General features: G+C 45.3%; 2 protein-coding genes across 4 annotated transcripts in view; one reads left to right on the top strand and one right to left on the bottom strand.

The window, feature by feature from the left end:
* Nucleotides 1-6,580: 6,580 nt before the first annotated feature.
* MORN2 (MORN repeat containing 2) lies at nucleotides 6,581-12,616 on the bottom strand. Of its 2 annotated transcripts, XM_007520989.3 has the most exons (5): nucleotides 12,187-12,616; nucleotides 9,626-9,676; nucleotides 8,822-8,928; nucleotides 7,374-7,510; nucleotides 6,581-6,757 (listed from the first exon to the last, which is right to left on the bottom strand). In XM_007520989.3, exons 1-5 carry the CDS (start codon nucleotides 12,614-12,616, stop codon nucleotides 6,655-6,657), a joined length of 828 nt encoding a protein of 275 aa, XP_007521051.2. In that variant the 3' UTR covers nucleotides 6,581-6,654. The 2 variants fall into 2 exon arrangements, with proteins under 2 accessions (XP_007521051.2, XP_060042897.1); XM_060186914.1 differs by lacking the exon at nucleotides 9,626-9,676.
* The window catches only part of DHX57 (DExH-box helicase 57), a 58,753-nt gene continuing 52,098 nt past the window's right edge, over nucleotides 12,516-19,170 (top strand). Inside the window, exons 1-2 of one of the 2 annotated variants that reach the window (XM_016187221.2) lie at nucleotides 12,516-12,664; nucleotides 13,057-13,204. The gene's annotated coding sequence lies outside the window, so the exon portion shown is untranslated. The remainder of the gene's footprint in view (nucleotides 12,665-13,056; nucleotides 13,205-19,170) is intronic. The other variant, XM_007520990.3, reaches the window with a different exon arrangement.

Below are 19,170 nucleotides of genomic sequence, written 5' to 3'. Positions count from 1 at the left end.
CAGGGAGTCAGGCGTAGCACAGCGGGTTAAGCGCACGTGGCACAAAGTGCAAGGACAGGCGGTAAGGATCCGGGTTTCAGCCCCTGGCTCCCCACCTGCAGGGAAGTCGCTTCACAGGCAGTGATGCAGGTCTGCAAGTGTTTATCTTTCTCTCCCCCTCTCTGTCTTTCCCTCCTCTCTTCATTTCTCTCTGTCCTATCTAACAACAACAACATCAATAACAACAATAATAATAACCACAACAATAAAAAACAAGGGCAACAAAAGAGAAAATAAATAAATATTTTAAAATATTTTTAAAAAACACTCAGGTCTTTATTGTACTTTTACTGTATAGCTGTCATGTACTGTTTTGGCAATTTTAAAACTATCTTATCCAAAAGGTAAAGAAATTTTCTTTTTCAAAGAAAAAAAAAGATATAATTTACATATCATACCTAAAAATTGACAGTTTATTTTATTTTTCAATGTTCTATTTATCATTTAGATGCAGAAAGAAATTGAGAGGGGAGGGGAAGATAGAGAGGAAGAAAAAGAGAGAGATGGGGCCTGGTGGTAGCATAGTGGGTTAAGCGCACATGGTGCGAAGCACATGGACCACAGTAAGAATCCTGGTTCGAGCCCCCCTTCAGTGAAGCAGACTTGCAGGTGTCTGTCTTTCTGTCTTCCCCTCCTCTCTCAATTTCTCTGTGTCCTATCCAGCAACAGCAATAACAATAACAACAACAGCATATCCATCCAAAAAGATCTGTGTACACATATGTTCTTGGCAGCACAATTTGTAATAGCCAAAACCTGGAAGCAACCCAGGTGTCCAACAACAGATGAGTGGCTGAGCAAGTTGTGGTATATATACACAATGGAATACTACTCAGCTGTAAAAAATGGTGACTTCACCGTTTTCAGCCGATCTTGGATGAACCTTGAAAAAATCATGTTGAGTGAAATAAGTCAGAAACAGAAGGATGAATATGGGATGATCTCACTCTCAGGCAGAAGTTGAAAAACAAGATCAGAAAAGAAAACACAAGTAGAACCTGAACTGGAATTGATGTATTGCACCAAAGTAAAAGACTCTGGGGTGGATGGGTGGGGAGAACACAGGACCAAGAAGGATTCAGAGGACCTAGTGGGGGTTGTATTGTTATATGGGAAACTGGGGAATGTTATGCATGTACAAACCATTGTACTTACTGTTGAATGTAAAACATTAATTCCCCCCCAAAAAATAATAAAATAACAACAACAGCAACTAAAAAGGAAAAAAATGGCCTCCAGGAGCAGTGCATTCATAGTGCAGGCACAGAGCCCCACCAATAGGGAGGCAAAAGAGAGGGAGGGGAGGAACCTGCAGCACTGGTTCACTACTTGTGAAGCTTCTCTCCTGCAGGTGTGGACCGGGCGCTTAAACCTGGGTCCTTATGAATTGTAACATGTGTGCTTAACCAGTTGTGCTAACACCCAGACCCTTAAAATTGGCTCTTTTTTTTTTTTTTTTTACCATTTATACTTAATTTCTTTTATTTTTAACCAGAGCACTGTTCAGTTCTGGCTTAAGGTGGTGCAGGGGGTTGAACCTGGGACTTTGGAGCCTCAGGCATGACAGTCTGTTTGCATAACTATTATGCTATCTACCCCTGCCCTTAAAATTCACATTTTTTTTCCCATTTAAAATTGACATTTTAATGTGAACAATTCAATGGTTTTTAGAATACGTGTAGGGATGTAAAACTGATCCTCCCCCCACCTACTTCAGTGTTATTGCTGGGGCTTAGTACCTACATGACGACTATTCCAGGGAATAATGAAAAAGTGAAAGATACAAAGAGAAAGAGACACCAGTGGCACTGCTCCACTACTCGTGAAGCCTCTCCACTGCAGGTGGGGACCAGAGCCCTGAACCCAAGTCTTTGCACATGATAATGTGTATCCCTGAATATATGACTAATTGTAGATCATTCCAGTACCCCATGCGGGAACCATGCCTTGCAACTTCTCCCTCCCCTGCATCGCTCAACCACTCATCTGCCTTCTGGCTCCTTGGATCTGCCTCTCCTGCACACTTTCACAAAGGTCTGGTGGCATGTGACCTTTGGGGACTGATTTCCTTCACATGATACACTGTTCTCAAAATGTGTTCACGGGAGTCGGGCGGTAGCACAGCGGGTTAAGTGCACATGGCGCAAAGCGCAAGGACCGGCCTAAGGATCCCGGTTCGAGCCCCCGGCTCCCCACCTGCAGGGGAGTCGCTTCACAGGCAGTGAAGCAGGTCTGCAGGTGTCTGTCTTTCTCTCCCCCTCTCTGTCTTCCCCTCCTCTCTCCATTTCTCTTTGTCCTATCCAACAACGATGACAACAAGAATATCTACAACAATAAAACAACAACAAGGGCAACAAAAGGGAATAAATAAATAAATTTAATAAAAATAAAATAAAAAGACTTTTAAAAAAATGTGTTCACATCTCACACAGTCATGCACTCAGCACAAGTCTGACCGTGGTCACTGACTTGCTCTGGCCTAGCAATACTGCACCCAACTTCACGCCCTAGCACTTCCCCCCAAGAGCAGTCTCACCTATCTGGTGGTCCCAGTGTCTCTCACAGCCTCGTTTTCTCACATGCTTGGCTTACCCAAGTGCTGCTTTGCTCATCGCAAAGTCCACGATGGCAGTGACATTGCCAGTAAGGGACCATGGTGAGTGACTAACTTGGACACAAAACTGGAAGCAGGTACAGACAGCGGAAGTGGGGGAGATGGTTGCCAGGGTGAGTCGGGCATGTCCCCTTTCATGACAGCTGGTTTCCTGATGAACAAGAACAAAGTGATGGAAGCCACTAGCAGAGCCGCTGCCTTCCAAGTGGTGAGACTAAGAAAAATCTGAGGAGGGCCTGTAGAAGAAACGGAGAAACCTATACCGGCCTGGATTAAAGATCACAGAAGTGGACTCTTAGCACCAGGAGAACCACAGACCTACTCTGCAATGTTGAAAGGCTGGGCCTGACTTCAATGCTGAATTTGCCGCTAGCTCTGGGATGTTTAAAGGAGTCAAGGGTCATTATTCATGACAGCCCATGGAAGTCAGTGGTAGTTCTGTGAGTGCTGATATAAATAAAACAATTAGGAAAAAAAAAAACTTGAAAACACTGTTTTGGTTTTCGGCCCTGAGCCTCACAGATGTGTGATTCCATTGCTCTGGGGTATGTTCTCATTCCTTTTATTTCAGATAGAGACACCAGAGCACTGCTCCATCATGCATGGAGCTTCCCCTGTGTCATCCATGTTGTATCATGTGGTACCAGGGTTTGGACCTGGGGCTTCACATATAGTAAGGCATCACACCCTAGAAAGAACCATACATCACTCCGGTACATGTGTTGCTGGGGATTGAACTCAGGACCTCATGCTTGAGAGTCCAACACTTTATCCACTGTGCCACCTCCCGGACCACTGTTCTTGTCTTTTCTTAAATAGCACCTTTCTAGCGATGGTGAAGAGGAATCTTACTGCAACTTTAGTCCATATTTCTCTACAGAGATGATGTTTAGTATCTTTTCATTTACTTAGATCTCCTTTGGAAAAAAAAACGTCAACTCAAATGCTTTGTTCATTCTCAAAGTGGGTTGCCTTTTTATTGATGTGGCTTACATATAAGAGTGCATCATGCTTTCTAGAAGCCACCACATGGGAACTTGAATTTAGGACTTTGGAGCCTCAGGCATGAGAGTCTTATTGTATAACCACTGTGCTATCTCCCCTGCTTTTGCCTTTTCTTAACAGTCACAGGTATAGGTTTAATTCACAGGTATAGGTTTCTCCAGCTATCTGAAACTAGAGTGATCCTGTGAAATCTTTCAAAAAGCCAGTGGTGCAAAGAAGCTATTACCACTAACTTATGTGAGAAAAAAGATTAGCAGTGATAGATGTTGTAGAAAACAAACATAATGCTATTTTCACTTTACACCTTCCGTTACAGAGGAGAGTCTCCTTTGAATTTTTAAAAAATATTTATTTATTCCCTTTTGTTGCCCTTGTTGTTTTATTGTTGTAGTTATTATTGTTGGATAGGACTGAAAGAAATGGAGAGAGGAGGAGAAATGGAGAGGGGGAGAAAAAGATAAGACACTTATAGACCAGCTTCACCACTTGTGAAGTGACACCACCCCCCACCGCCTGCTGCATGTGGGGAGCCGGGGGCTTGAACCGGGATTCTTACATGGGTCCTTGCATGGGTCCTTGCGCTTTGTGCCATGTGCGTTTAACCAGCTGCGCTACCGCCCAACTCCTTTCTTTGAATTTTTTTTTCCTCTAGGTTTATTGCTGAGACTTGGTACCTGCACTACTAATCCACTGCTCCTGGGGACCATTTTTTTCATTTTTGTTGTTGTTGGATAGGACAGAGAAATTTAAAGCAGAGGGTGGGAAGAGAAAGACGCCTGCAGACCTTCTTCACCACTTGTGAAGTGACCTCCCTGTAGGTGGGAAGGGGTGGGGGGCTCAAGTCGCGTTCCTTGCCCAGATCCTTGCACTTCATACTATATGTGCTTAATCCAGTGTGCTACCACCCAGCCCCCTCTTCGAATTTTTTAATATTTATTTATTTTCCCTTTTGTTGCCCTCATTTTATTGTTGTTGCAGTTATTATTGTTGTTATTACAGATGTCGTCACTGTTGGACAGGACAGAGAGAAATGAAGAGAGGAAGGGAAGACAGAGAGGGGAAAAGAGAGACACCTGCAAACCCACTTCACTGCTCGTGAAGCGACTCTCCTGCAGGTGGGGAGCCGGGGGGCTCGAACAGGGATCCTTTTGCCAGTCCCTGCGCTTCATGCCACCTGTCCTCAACCTGCTGCACTACTGCCTGACCCCCTTTTCGAATTTTTCTCAAGTTAGCTAAAGCAGGTACTAACACAGGTCTTCTTTAAAAATATTTATTTATTCCCTTTTGTTTGCCCTTGTTGTTTTATTGTTGTGGTTATTTTTGTTGCTGTTATTGATGATGATGATGTTGATAGGACAGAGAGAAATGGAGAGAGGAGGGGAAGACAGAGAAGGAGAGAGAAAGATAGACACCTGCAGACCTGTTTCACCGACTGTGAAATGACTCCCCTGCAGGTGGGGAGTCGGGGGGCTCGAACCAGCATCCTTCTGCCAGTCCTTGCACTTTGTGCCACGTGCGCTTAACCTGCTGAGCTACCACCTGACTCCCAACACAGGTCTTTTATAAAAATAAAAATAAAAAAATGAAGTGGTGTAACAAAAACTTTCAGGAGTAGGATTCAAGAGTGAGGAAGATAGCATAATGGTTATTCAAAAGACTCATGTTCATGACTCTAAAGTCCTAGGTTCAGTCCTCCATATCACCATAAACAGAGGTGAGCAGTGTGTGCTCTGGTAGGAGAACAAGAAGGGGAAGGGGAAGAAGAAAGAATAGGATTCAAACTTAACTTTGTCAAGATGTGACTAGATCTGTGTATTTATCAAAATGAACAAACTTGGGGACCAGGCATATTGTGACACAGCACGTGAATGGATTTTGGGATGTAATTAGCGTACAGCTGAGGCTGACAAACCTAATTAGCATATGACTGATGTCAGGCTGACAGATTTACATAAACCAAGTGATTTAAGTGCGAAGCTGGCAGAAGCCAGTCTCTTTTCCTCACTCTTGGTGTCTACTCTGTTCCCCAGGACCCACTATGCTGTCTCTCTTTTTTTTAAGAAAAAAAAAAACTTAACTTTTTAAAAAATATTTATTTTATTTATTTATTCCCTTTTGTTGCCCTTGTTGTTTTATTGTTATAGTTATTATTGTTGTTGTCATTGTTGGATAGGACAGAGAGAAATGGAGAGAGGAGGGGAAGACAGAGAGGAGGAGAGAAAGATAGACACCTGCAGACCTGCTTCACCGCCTGTGAAGCGACTCCCCTGCAGGTGGGGAGCCGGGGTTCAAACCAGGATCCTTATGCCGGTCTTTGTGCTTTGCGCCACCTGCGTTTAACCCGCAGCGCTACAGCCCGACTCCCTATGCTGTCTCTCATGGGAGACACTGAACACATGTAGTTGAGCTCCAGTAAACTTAGCTAAAAGACTTCTCCAAGGCCATAAAGACTAACCTATTATCTCTGTCCCACTGTCCATCTTGTTGTACCTAGTACTGTTCCATACCTCTGTACCACAATGTAATAAACCTCTCAATTGTTTAAACCTATGCCAAGCCGCATCCTGAAGTATTTTAATTTTTTAATTACTATACGGCAGTGGCACATTTGGTTAAGCACACATAGCACCATGTGCAAGGATCCAGGTTTACGCCCCAGGTCCCCATGTGCAGGGCAGACACTTCACAAACAGTGAAGCAAGTCTGCAGGTGTCTCTCTTTACTCTCCCTCTCGAACCTTCCCTCTCAATTTCTCCCCATCCTGTCAAATAAAAAAATAGAGAGAAAAAAAACACCTCTCAAATGAATCCTGTAATTTCTTTCAGACTAATTCTAAGATAGTGAAAAGAAAGTTTGAAAAAGGTGTAAGTGAGCGATGGTTTTCCTGGCAAAATTCTAACATAGAGGTATCAAATGACAGTATTTCAGGAGACAAATTTAATCATTCTTACAACTTCAAGTTTCAACTACCACATCAAAATTTGAATGCAGAACATCTACATGTGGAGTTTTAGCCTGAGGCCAGGAGCAGCTGTGAAGTGACATTTACCACACCATTCCAGTCCCCGGATGTCAGTAAACTGCCCTTCACCTTCCACCCTGCAAGAGGAAAAAAATTAAGTTTGTTCATTGGCCAAGACTAAGCACCCAGAGTCCAGATAGAAAATCATCTGGCATGTTATATACCATATCACAAGGGATATGTATATTGCATTTTCCAATTTTAATTGAAAGCCTGGCATCCTGGCTTCCAAGCCTACCAAAAAAAAAAAAAAAAGGTAGTATCTCAAATGTTATCACCATGCAACCTTGGTGTCTAACAGCTGAGAATCACATATGGCAGTGATTATGCTTTCTGAAGTAAGGACAATGGTGGTTACTGTTAGGTGGGGGACACAGAACTCTGTCGGTGGGAGTGGTGTGAAATTATACTCCTATAATCTTAGAAATAATGAATAAAAAGATATATATTTTTAAAAAGGATCACATACACATTTACACAAAAGCAAGGCACTCAGTTTTCAAAAGTGAAAAGTTCATGCTGGTCATCTGGCTTCATTAGTTTGTTCATTTATCTAACAAAAATGCAGTGACCATCAGCCACGTGTGATATGCTTTGCTCACTGCTGGAGTTTTGCTGGACTTTGGAATAGTAAAAATTCCTGAAAAGACTTTTTTTTAGAGTTGCAATCAACTTTTTTTTTGTTAAGCTTACCTGTTTTCATTGAATAACCCAATGTATTTTGCCCCTGTTGGAAAGATGTAAGTTCCTGGTCCATGAAACATATTGTCCTTAAACTGTCCTTCATACACTGCTCCTGAAAAATGCTCAAGTCTCCCAAAACCATTCATCTGTTTGTAACAAAAGGAATGACTTCAGTAATGAAAACTTCAGTCTCCCTAGAGCTCTTCAGAAATGTACAGACATGTCTATCATCCTCTTAGTTCACTTAACTATCATTTTGGCATCCTTTATTCCCTAAAAGCCATCCATATCTGGGGACCAGGTGGTGGTGCACCTGGCAGATGGCACACATTATCATGTGAGAGGACTTGGGTTCAAGACCTCTGTCCCCATTTATAGAAGGGACGTTCCAGGAGTCATAGAGCAGTGCTGCAGCTATCTCTTCTCTCTCTCTCCCTCTCTCTTTCTCTCTCTCTCTCTCTCTCCCAGTCTCTTTCTTTGTTTCTCACCCTCTACCAAAAATAAAAACAAAATGAAAATGAGGGGTCGGGCGGTTGCACAGCAGGTTAAGCGCATGTGGTGCAAAGTGCAAGGACCAGCATAAGGATCCCGGTTCGAGTCCCCGGTTTCCCACCTGCAAGGAAGACGCTTTACAGGCGGTGAAGCAGGTCTGCAGGCGTCTATCTTTCTCTCCCCCTCGCTGTCTTCCCCTCCTCTCTCCATTTCTCTCTGTCCTATCTAACAGCAACATCAATAACAACAATAATACAACAAAGGCAACAAAAGGGGGGGTAAATTTTTTTTTAATTTAAAAAAAGAAGAAAGAAAAAGAAAATGGCTGGTGGGAGCAGCGGAGCCACACAGGCACCAACTCCCAGGATAACTCTGCTCGACAAAAAAAAAACAAAAACCAAAAAACCTACCCATATATATCACTGTCCTTCAGACATATGTGATGACCCCCAAGCCAGTGTGCCAGTGTTCCTGACTTAGGGCATTTAAACAACCTGGGAATCCATGGTAATGATAATGGGGTCCTTAAGACCCTTTGACTATATCAAAACCCCAAAAGAAAACCTCTCTAACTAGCCCAGGAAACAATATAAAGAAGATGCTAAGAGCAAAAATACGCATCCAAGCAGATCTGGGGACACATTCTTGCTTGTTCACTTACTAATTAGGCCAGACAGCTGAGCCTGCTTTACCTCCTCAGATGTAGGGATGGGGCCACCTTGCGGTGGCTGTGGGAGTTAACTGAGAAAATCACGCAGTGGGCTTGGTGCTGTCCAGTGAGTGAGAAAGCTGATGATGATAAGTTCTCTGAACAAGTTCACTACTACTCAAAACTCGTATGTGACATACAGCAATCTCTTTTACTGTACAGTCTACTCATGTTTTTGGTTAGTGGAAAAACAACTGGATTCATTTGACCAATAGACTCTCCTATCCACTGTCAGTATTGAAAATGTCAATAATACCTTGTCGTCTCTCCAGCTTCCTCTGTAGACAATTCCGTTAGGAGTCGTGTGAACACCTATCCCATATCTCTCAATGATTCCAGAGGATGTTCGTATACAGTCACCGTCTAAACCAGAGAGAAATACTGAAACAGGGACCCCCTGACTAATAAAGCATGTATGTTCAAGTTAATCACAACTGAGCCTCTAGGGGTGACTGTGGTTCCCAAGAACTGATATCAAGGCTATCAGAGATAAAAATCCAGAGAATATTTGAACCACTAAGACCCAAGGTTCAGGAAGAGTGGCAGACCCCACAGGTTTCTAAGGTAGAGCACGAAGGACTAGACTTAACATTGGGGCAGGGAAGATAGCATAATGGTTACGCAAACAAAGGCTCATGCTTGAGGCTCCCAGGTCCTAGGTTTAATTCCCTGCACACACCACCATAAGCCAGAGCTGAGCAGTGCTCTGGCAGAAAAAAACAAAAAAAAAACCTAACATTGCATCATTGCATGGTACAGCACTAGACCTATAGGCCTGAGATGCAGAAGTCCTAGGTTCAACCCCTAGCACCCCTGAATGCCAGCACTGAGAACTGCTGTGGCTGTTCTCTGATGAAAACAAATACATAATTAAAAAAAATTAAATGTTGCAGGCTGGAAGATGGCACAGTGAATAAAACATTAAAGACTTTTAAGCATGAGGTCCTGAGTTCAGTCCCCAAAATGCACGTGCCAGACATTAGGGTTTAACTGTAAAGGATGTTCACTCACCCATTAGTATTGCTGTTGTTTAGAAAGAGGAACTAAGAGGTGTGCTTACCATACCTGTCTCCATTTGGAAAGATAAAGTTGATTTTATATACTTCCGCAGCTGTTTCAAAAGATTTAAGAAAAGTCACATGAACTTCAATGTTTTATTGTCATAAGGCTGTAACAAATGGCCTTAAAAGTTAGCCAGAGGGTGTCAAGTGGTAGCACAGTGGACTAAGCGCAGGTGGCGCAAAGCGCAAGGACCGGCATAAGGATCCCGGTTCGAGCCCCCGGCTCCCCACCTGCAGGGGAGTTTATCACCAGCGGTGAAACAGGTCTGCAGGTGTCTATCTTTCTCTCCCCCTCTGTCTTCCCTTCCTCTCTCCATTTCTCTCTGTCCTATCCAACAATGACGACATCAATAACAACAATAACTACAACAACAATAAAACAACAGGGGCAACAAAAGGGAATAAATAAATATTTTTTTAAAAATTTTTAAAGTTTAGCCAGAGGGGGCAGGGAGGTGGCTCAGTGGCAAAGGATCTGCTCTGCACATGGGAGACGCTGGGTGTGACACCCCACACACACACTGCAGGAGATGGAGCTGTGCTTGAGTTTCTTTCTCTTCAACATCATAAATAAATAAAATCAGACCACTGTATTGGGGGAAATGTTGGGTTACAGGACTGTTATGACATGGGTACAGTTTCACATCTCCCCATAACAGGTGTCAAGCACACTTCACACTCCACCAGTATCTTCCTCCTTTCCCACAGAACATAGCCCTCCTTCCCTGTAACCCTCCCCCATTTAGAGTCCTTGGATTTGCTGCAATAGATCATAGCTAATGATGATTTCACCCTGTATTTTCTCTTTATGTCCTTTTTTTAAAAAAAAATTATTATTTATTTTCCCTTTTGTTGCCCTTGTTTTATTGTTGTTGTTGATGTTGTTTGTTGTTGGATAGGACAGAGAGAAATGGAGAGAGGAGGGGAAGACAGAGGGGGAGAGAAAGAGAGAGACCTGCAGACCTGTTTCACCACCGGTGAAGCGACTCCTCTGCAGGTGGGGAGCCAGGGCTCAAACAGGGATCCTTATGCTGGTCCTTGTGCTTTGTGCCACATGCGCTTAACCCGCTGCGCTACCACCTGACTCCCTTCTCTTTATTTCTTAAGTCCTATCTATGAATAAGGTCATGTAGTATTTGTCCTTCTGGTTTATTTTTTAAATTTATTTATTATTGACAGAGACAGAGAGAAACTGAAAGGGGATGGGGAGATAGAAGAGAGAGAGAGAGACCTGAAGCCCTGCTTCACCACTCATGAAGCTTTCCCCCTGCAGGTGGGGACTGGGGGATTGAACCTGGATCCTTGCACACTATAGTGTTAGTACTTAACCAGGTGTGCCACTGCCTGGCCCCACTTCTGGTTTATTTTATTTAGCATGATTCTCTCCAGTTCATACAAGTTGTGGTGAAAGGGAAAATTTCATCTTATCCTACAGCTGAGTAGTATGCCTTTGCGTATATAACCCCTAACTTCCTTATTTACTTATTTCTTTTCATTGCCACCAGGATTATTGCTGGGGTTCAGTGCCTGCATGACAAATCCACCACCGGTTTTTTTTTTTTTTTTTCTGTTTGATAGGAAAGAGAGAAATTGAGAGGGGAGAAGGAAATTGAGAAGGAGAGAGAGGAGACACCTACAAACCAGCTCCACCACTTGTGAAGCTTCCCCAGCAGGGTCTCAAATCCACCCTCGTGCATGGCACTGTGTGCACTCAAGCCAGTGGGTGTCCAGTCGCAGAGCTTCCTTCACTCCTCATCTATCACTAGGGCAGTTTCCAAATTCTGGGTGGCTGGTGCCTTCACAGTAGGCCTGCTGGTGTCCCGTTCTGCTGAGTGGAGGCACCTGTGTCCCCTGCTCAGTGAGTCCCCAGAGCAGGGACCCCTCTGATGAGCAGTGGGACTCCCCAGTCCACACCCGCTGCTCAGGCAAGAATCAGGACTCAGTGGAGTCTTGTCCCCACCTTCCTGTGCAGTCAGGGGCGGGTACTCTGGGCAAGGGCCAATGGAAGGTAGCCCTGGGAAGCCACTGTCACCCACTGAGCAAGGAGACAGGGAGCTCAATGGTTCCAACAGCCTTAGGTGGATCCACGGGCACTCTGGGGTGCTGAGCTAGAGGGGCCCCCAAGGGAAAGAGACTGAACGTGGGCAGGGGCACTAGTGTCCAGTGGGTTTCTCAGCCGCCCCCAGTGTAGGCAACCGGCAAACAGGTGTGACCGGTCCCCAGCGTAGACACAGGAGCCAGCAGGGCCTCTTCTCGCCCCCAGCATCCAGTGCACACACCACAACTCAGTACCACCTCTCTAGGTTCTCTTCCACGCGCCTAGTGTAGACCCTGAGGACTGAGTCCTGCGGCCTCAATGTACACGCCACAACCTAGTCCTTGGCCCTCAGTGTAGACGCTATGAGCCAAGTCCCATGCCTTCCGTGTAGATGTTGAGAACTGAATCCCCTGGTCCAGCGTAAAAGCTGAGAACCGAATCCCCAGCCCTCAGTGTAGACAGGACCAAGTCCCGCGCTCCTGGTATAGATGCCAGGACCGAGTCCCCCGCGGGGACACTCACTGGTCACGGCCGTTTCGGATCGGCTATCGGGGGTCCCTGTGCCCCGCGAGTGCGGCTCCAAAGTCTGCTGGGACGCGGGGTTGGAGGGGGTAGTAAGGGTGGCCGGGTTGGCGGGGTTGGCCGCGTTGGCCGCTGGGGCCGCATTGGCCGGGTTGACTGGGTCGGTGGGACTGGCCGGGTGGGCCGGGTGGGCCGCGTTGGAGTGGGCCGAGTGGACCGGGTTGACGGGGCGGCCTGGCATGCCTGACCCGGAAGTGCAGCGCGGGGCGGGGATTTCCCGGAAGTGGATGGGCGGGACCGCGTTCCAGCCAATGGAAGGCGGTGCACGGGCAGCTGCAGGTGTGGCCCAGGTGGGACTCGCCGCCGTGGTTGCTCTCGCACTTGCTGCCTGTGGCCTCTGACTCCCGCCGGCTCCCCGCGGGCGCGGCATGCGTGTCCGAGCGCCCCGCTGGCCTCCCTCTGCCGCGGGCCCCTGCCGGTGAGTGCGGACCCGGCGGCCAGGCCGAGGCCCGAATCCACAGCTTCAGCGGAGTCGGGGTCCGAGCGGGTTCGGTGCGCTGGGGGCTGGGCGGGCGTCTAGTGTCTGTCCATCTCGAGCAGAGAGGCTGTTTGGGGGCAGGAATGGGTTTTTTTCGGGGAGGGGGCGGGGCAGGATGGGATCTTCGGACACTGGATGGGGATCGTGTGGACAGGATGGACACCTTTGGGTACCATGTCTGCTGAGATGAGGCACCCAGACCGTGGGTCTCAGAGGCGCTGCGTTAGGAGGGGAGGGGGGACACCGTTCCTTTCAGCGCCCAGCTGGGGTATCCTGCTCCGCAGCCACAGCTGGGTGGAACACAGAGCCTCCTCTTTCCATCCCAAACTCAGGTCCCCGTGTCCACAGTGGAGACAGAGTTGGAATCCTTCCAGGCGACCTGGAATTCAACAGTAGAACCCATCCCGAAGGGCTCTGCTCTCTGGGGGAGGCTCCTTGCATACAGTCCTAAGGCTGCGTCCCAGCGACCAGATCACAAAGGTAACATTTGTGGGGGTTGGGGGATGACACTAGCTGTGGGTAGGCCTGGTCAGGTCGGCAAGCCTCTATGCTCATCAGAGCACATCTTACTGCTTTCTTTTTTTTTTTTTCTGAATATGTCTTTGCAATATAGAACAACCCAGGATGGCAGGTTTTGAGACAGAGACCTGACCTTTGTACCTGGTTTTTTTCTTATTTATTTATTTATTTCATGAAAGACAAATAGACCTGACCACCACTCGGGCACATACAGTGCCAAGAATCAATCCCAGACCTCATGCATGCACATGCTGAGCAACTCCCTGCCACTCTGCCTTTTTTAAAAAAAAATTTATTTATTTATTCCCTTTTGTTGCCCTTTTGTTGTTTTATTGTTGTAATTCTTACTGTTGTTGTTGATGTCGTCATTGTTGCATAGGACAGAGAGAAATGGAGAGGGGAGGGCAAGACCGAGATGGGGAGAGAAAGATAGACACCTGCAGACCTGCTTCACCGCTTGTGAAGTGACCCCTGCAAGTGGGAAGCTGGGGGCTCGAACCAGGATCGGTATGCTGGTCCTTGCGCTTTGTGCCACGTGCGCTTAACCCACTGCACTACTGCAGGACTCCCCTTTTTTAAATATTTATTTATTTTCCCTTTTGTCGCCCTTGTTGTTATTATTGTTGTTGTCGCCGGATAGAACAGAGAGAAATGGAGAGAGGAGGGGAAAACAGAGAGGGGGAGAGAAAGATAGACACCTGCAGACCTGCTTCACCGCTTGGGAAGCGACTCCCCTGCAGTTGGGGAGCGGAACCCTTATGCTGGTCCTTGTGCTTTGCCATGTGCGCTTAACACGCTGCGCTACCTGACTCCCTCCTTTTTTTTTTTTTAATCCTTTTACTAAATGTTAAGAATCACAGGTAAATATTGATGCATATCCTGTTAGAATTCAGTTTTTGCCATTGGTTTCCTGCTACGGTTTTTACAGTCCTATCTTTTGAGCTTATGTAAGTGCATGTGCATGTATACTGCTGCAAGAATAACTGGAAGTGGTTCCTTTTTTTTCTTTTTTTTGTTTGTTTATTTATAATTTTTATTTATAAAATGGAAACACCGACACCACCATAGGATAAGAGGGGTACATTTCCACACAATTCCCACCACCAGAACTCCATATCCCATTCCCTTCCTATTTATCTCTCTGAGAGTATGGACCCAGGGTCATTATGAGGTGCAGAAGGTGGAAGGTCTGGCTTCTGTAATTGCTTCCCCAATGAACATGGGCGTTGACAGGTTGATATATACTCCCAGCTTGCCTCTCTCTTTCCCTAGTGTGGCAGGGCTCTGGGGAAGTGGGGCTCCAGGACATATTGGTGGGGTTGTCCAGGGAAGTCTGATTGGCATCATGGTAGCATATGAAACCTGGTGGCTGAAAAAGAGTTAAGATATAAAGCCATACAAATTGTTAGTTAATCATGAACCTAAAGGCTGGAATATTGCAGGTCAAGATTTGGGGTCTCCGTTTTGGAAAAAGCTAGTAGGTATATTTTAGGTATATTCCAAAGGGCCCATGACTTTATTAGTTTTTGCCTGAGCCTGACATCTGATATGCAGGTGGACCCAAGTTATTGTCTGGGGAGATGATGTCATGGTTGGAAAAAAGGCAATAAAGCTGGATCAGGGAAAAGATAGCTCCAAAATATAGGGAAAAGTGTATAAATATTGTTGACTATAAACCCCATCGGCTTGATCTGAGGCCCATATTCAGCACAAGAGCCTATGTAACCTCTGCATCCCGAGTAGGAATGTTCCAGGTTGCACCACTTTCAGGACCCATCTTCAGGTGGTAGATAGAGTATGTTATCCAACCTCCCTTTGGAGAATGGAACATTCTCTACCATTGTTGATCCACATTGAGGGCAAGGTCCTTTGAGGTCCATAAAGGGGTCCGTTTTGTTGTTCATGATGGAGATGACGAAGTAGTTCTTAAAATGTTATCATCTGGACAGGGGAGACAGCATCATGGTTCTGCAAAAGACTCATGCATGGGACACCAGAGATCCCAGATTCAATCCCCAGCAACACTGTAAGCCAGAGCTGAGCATTAATTACTCTGTTGAAAGAAAGCGTTCTTATCTGAGAAGATTTGGAGGTGGAGACATATAATGTTTTGTTTTTAATACTCATTGTATTTTTTAAAAAATATTTATTTATTCCTTTTTGTTGCCCTTGTTGTTTTATTGTTGTAGTTATTGAGAGCTTGTTTGGAGGTTCTAGCAGGGGAGCGCAGTTACTCGTTCATTTATCCTCGACTAAAGATCGGTCCGTCTCTATTCGGGGAAGACCATCCTCTTCGACGGAGCTCGCAGCTTTGGGAGGGATGCACAGTGAGGGAAGAAGGGGACACCCGCCTAGCCATATCAACTGAATCAACCCTGGCGATCAATCCTGGCGATCAATGGGGTGACAGATGTCGCTGCCAGATCGCCCTCACATCCTGTTGTAGTTATTATTGTTGTTATTGATGTCGTCATTGTTGGATAAGACAGAACTGGAGAGAGGAGGGGAAGAAAGAGGGGGGAGAGAAAGAGAGACACCTGCAGACCTGCTTCACCGCCTTGTGCTTTGAACCACATGTGTTAACCCGCTGTGCTACCACCCGACTCCCTATTCATTGTATGTTTTAATATAATTTTTTAAATAAAGTATTTATTTATTTATTGTTGTCGTCATTGTTGGATAGGACAGAGAGGAGGGGAAGACAGAGATGGAGAGAGAAAGAGAGATACCTGCAGACCTGCTTCACCATCTGTGAGGCGACTCCCCTGCCGATGAGGAGCAGGGGGCTTGAACCGGGATCCTTACGCCCCTTGCGCTTTGCGCCACGTGCACTTAACCCGCTACGCCTGACTCCCTATTCATTGTATTTTTAAAATGTTCTGTATGTTGTGGTATTTTGACATCTTGGGGTCCTAGCTGGCTGTCCCTAGAGCTAGTAATTAACAATGCACCTGTGAACACACCTGTCCTGTGCACATCCACCCACCCCCCTCCACAGCCATGCACCTTCTTCAGCTCAGCCTGCACACCAGCATTTCCCCTCCTCATATCAGCTCACCGCCAAGCCAGGGCAGCCAGAGACAGCCCTGTGCACCAAGAACTGCTGCAGCTCTTCACACTTGCAGGTGTGGGTATGTTGGCCCACTCAGCCTCACCTTCCCTGCAGACATCCCAGCAAAGGCTGTGGCCCAACCTGGCCTGGCCCTCTGTTCTGGAGGAACTGAGAATGACAGCCACGTTCTCTTTCTGTGGCATTGATCTGTGGTATTAGTCATCCTTATGAGCTAAAACCCAAGCATAAATCACAAGAGTGCTGGCTTATCTCCAGACCTTGAAGATACAAGGGTGTTATGTATGTGTGTGTGTTAAAGAGACAGTGGTGGAAGGAATTCCTGAATCGGTACAAAAAGACTTTTCATGCCTGAGGCTTCAAGGTCCCAAGTTCTGTACCCCTCACTACCATAAGCCAAAACTAAATATGTTCTGGTTTAAAAAAAAATTACAGGTTTGTAGTCAAATTGTTCCCAACCCTGCCTCCAGACTTGCCTTCTTTTTTTTTTTCTTTTTTCTTTTTTTTTTTTAAATTTATTTCTTTATTGGGGAATTAATGTTTTACATTCAACGGTAAATACAATAGTTTGTACATGCATAACATTCCCCAGTTTCCCATATAACAATACAACCCCCACTATGTCATCTATCATCCTTCATGGACCTGTATTCTATTCTCCCCACCCACCCACCCCAGAGTCTTTACTTTGGTGCGATATGCCAATTCCATTTCAGGTTCTACTTGTGTTTTCGTTTCTGATCTTGTTTTTCAGCTTCTATAGTTGATGACATTAGACAAATCATACAATTTATCTGTGCTCTAGTTTCCTTCCTCCACAAAATAAAAGGATAATGTTCACCTTATAAGGTTTTTAGAGGAGTAAATAAAATCATCTTACCTTTTCCTCAAGGCAGGCTCGTATGTTCAGCTACCTTCTACACATCTCCACTTGAATAACTAAAATAGACATTGTAAAAGTAACATATTCAGTCTAAATGCCACTCCCTCCAAGATTTTCCTTCCTGATATTTTAATTTTTATTTATTTATTTTCCCTTTTGTTGCCCTTGTTTTTTTTTTTATTGTTATAGTTATTGTTGTTGATTGTTGTCATTGTTAGATAGGACATTGTTAGAAATGGAGAGAGGAGAGGAAGACAGAGAGGGGAAGAGAAAAAACACTTGCAGACCTTCTCCACCGCCTGTGAAGTGATTTCCCCTGCAGGTGGGGAGCCAGGGGCTCCGACCTGGATCCTTATGCTGATCTTTATGCTTCGCGCCATGTGTACTTAACCTGCTGCACTACCACCCATTTCCCTCCTTCCTGATATTTTTGAGTTCTAAGCACACGGCACCACAATTCACCCTGTGAACCTAGGGAAAAAAAAAAAAAAAAAAAGCCTTGAAGTAGTTCTAGATACTTCCTTGTACCTTGGGCTAGTTCACTTATTAAAAAAGATTTATTTAAGCGCAAGGACCAGCATAAGGATCCCGGTTCGAGCCCCCGTCTCCCCACCTGCAGGGGAGTCGCTTCACAGGTGGTGAAGCAGGTCTGCAGATGTCTATCTTTCTCTCCCCCTCTCTGTCTTCCCCTCCTCTCTCCATTTCTCTCTGTCCTATCCAACAACGAACAACATCAACAATGGTAATAATAATAACCACAGTGAGGCTACAACAACAAGGGCAACAAAAGGGGGAAAAAATGGCCTCCAGGAGCGGTGGATTCATGGTGCAGGCACCAAGCCCAGCAATAACCCTGGAGGGAAAAAAAAAAAAAAAGATTTATTTACAAGAGGGAAAAGTTCTATCTAAAAGCAAATAAATTTTATATGTCAAAGTGTCACTCTGAAGGCCAGGAAGATAGCACAGCAGTTGTTCAGAAGCCAGATCTGTACGGGGTTTTCATCAAAACAGAGGGAGGGAGAGAGAGAGAGAAGTTCCAAGCATGTTGTATTCCTTTCCCCTCATTTGCATGGTACTATTCTGCATATTGCATCCATTAGTGTTGCAGACAAATGGATTTTGAATTTTGGCAAATGCTTTTTCTGCACCTGTTGAGGCAGTCATATGCTTTTTACCTTTCATTCTCAATGTGACATTTTACATTGATCAGTTTGCACATGTGGAACCCACTTTGCATCCAAAAATTGAAAGTATTTTGTCTAAGAAGTCATCCCACTTGAGGGGGTCGGGCGGTAGCGCAGTGGGTTAAGTGCACGTGGCACAATGTGCAAGAACTGGCTTAAGGATCCCAGTTCGAGCCCCTGACTCCCCACCTGCAGGGGAGTCACTTCACAGGCGGTGAAGCAGGTCTGCAGGTGTCTATCTTTCTCTCCCCCTCTGCCTTCCCCTCCTCTCTCCATTTCTCTCCTATCCAACAATGCCGACGACATCAACAACAACTACAGCGACAATAAAAAAAACAAGGGCAACAAAAGGGAAAATTAATAATAATAAAAAAATCATCCCACTTGATCACAGTGTATGAATCTTTTAATGTGCTGCTGAATTTGATTTGCTAGCATTATTGTTGTAGACTTTTACTTCTGTGTTCATCAGGGATATGTAATATTATTTTTTAAAGCTTATTGATTGGGCCTGAGGAATGGTTATGCAAAAGACTAATGCTTAAAGTACCAGAGGTCCCAGGTTCAATCCCCAGCACCACCAGAAGCCAGAGCTGAGCAGTGCTCTGGTTGGATATATATATAATCTTTTCCTCTGTATATCTCTCATTAAAAATAAAATTACATATTTTAAAAAATTGATTGATTGGTGGATTGACTATGAGAGAGAGATAGAGAGAGAGAGAGAAGACCTGAACTCTGCTCTACTCCAGCATAAGGTTGTACCAAGGTTTGAATCTGCAACCTTGGT

The sequence above is a fragment of the Erinaceus europaeus genome, chromosome 3 (genome assembly GCF_950295315.1).
Source record: "Erinaceus europaeus chromosome 3, mEriEur2.1, whole genome shotgun sequence".
Classification (NCBI taxonomy): Eukaryota; Metazoa; Chordata; class Mammalia; order Eulipotyphla; family Erinaceidae; genus Erinaceus; species Erinaceus europaeus.
Note: the sequence above shows the minus strand (reverse complement) of the source record. Positions and strands in the feature narration are given on the sequence as shown.

Bases quoted from the DNA above. Each gene is read 5' to 3' on its own strand.
- MORN2 (XM_007520989.3), bottom strand. From the start codon at position 12,616: ATGCCGCGCCCGCGGGGAGCCGGCGGGAGTCAGAGGCCACAGGCAGCA. The intron at 9,677-12,186 runs GTGAGTGTCCCC...CTTTTGAAACAG, and splicing joins ATCCGAAACGGCCGTGACCA to CTGCGGAAGTATATAAAATC. The intron at 7,511-8,821 runs GTATTATTGACA...TGTTACAAACAG, and splicing joins GAAGCTGGAGAGACGACAAG to ATGAATGGTTTTGGGAGACT.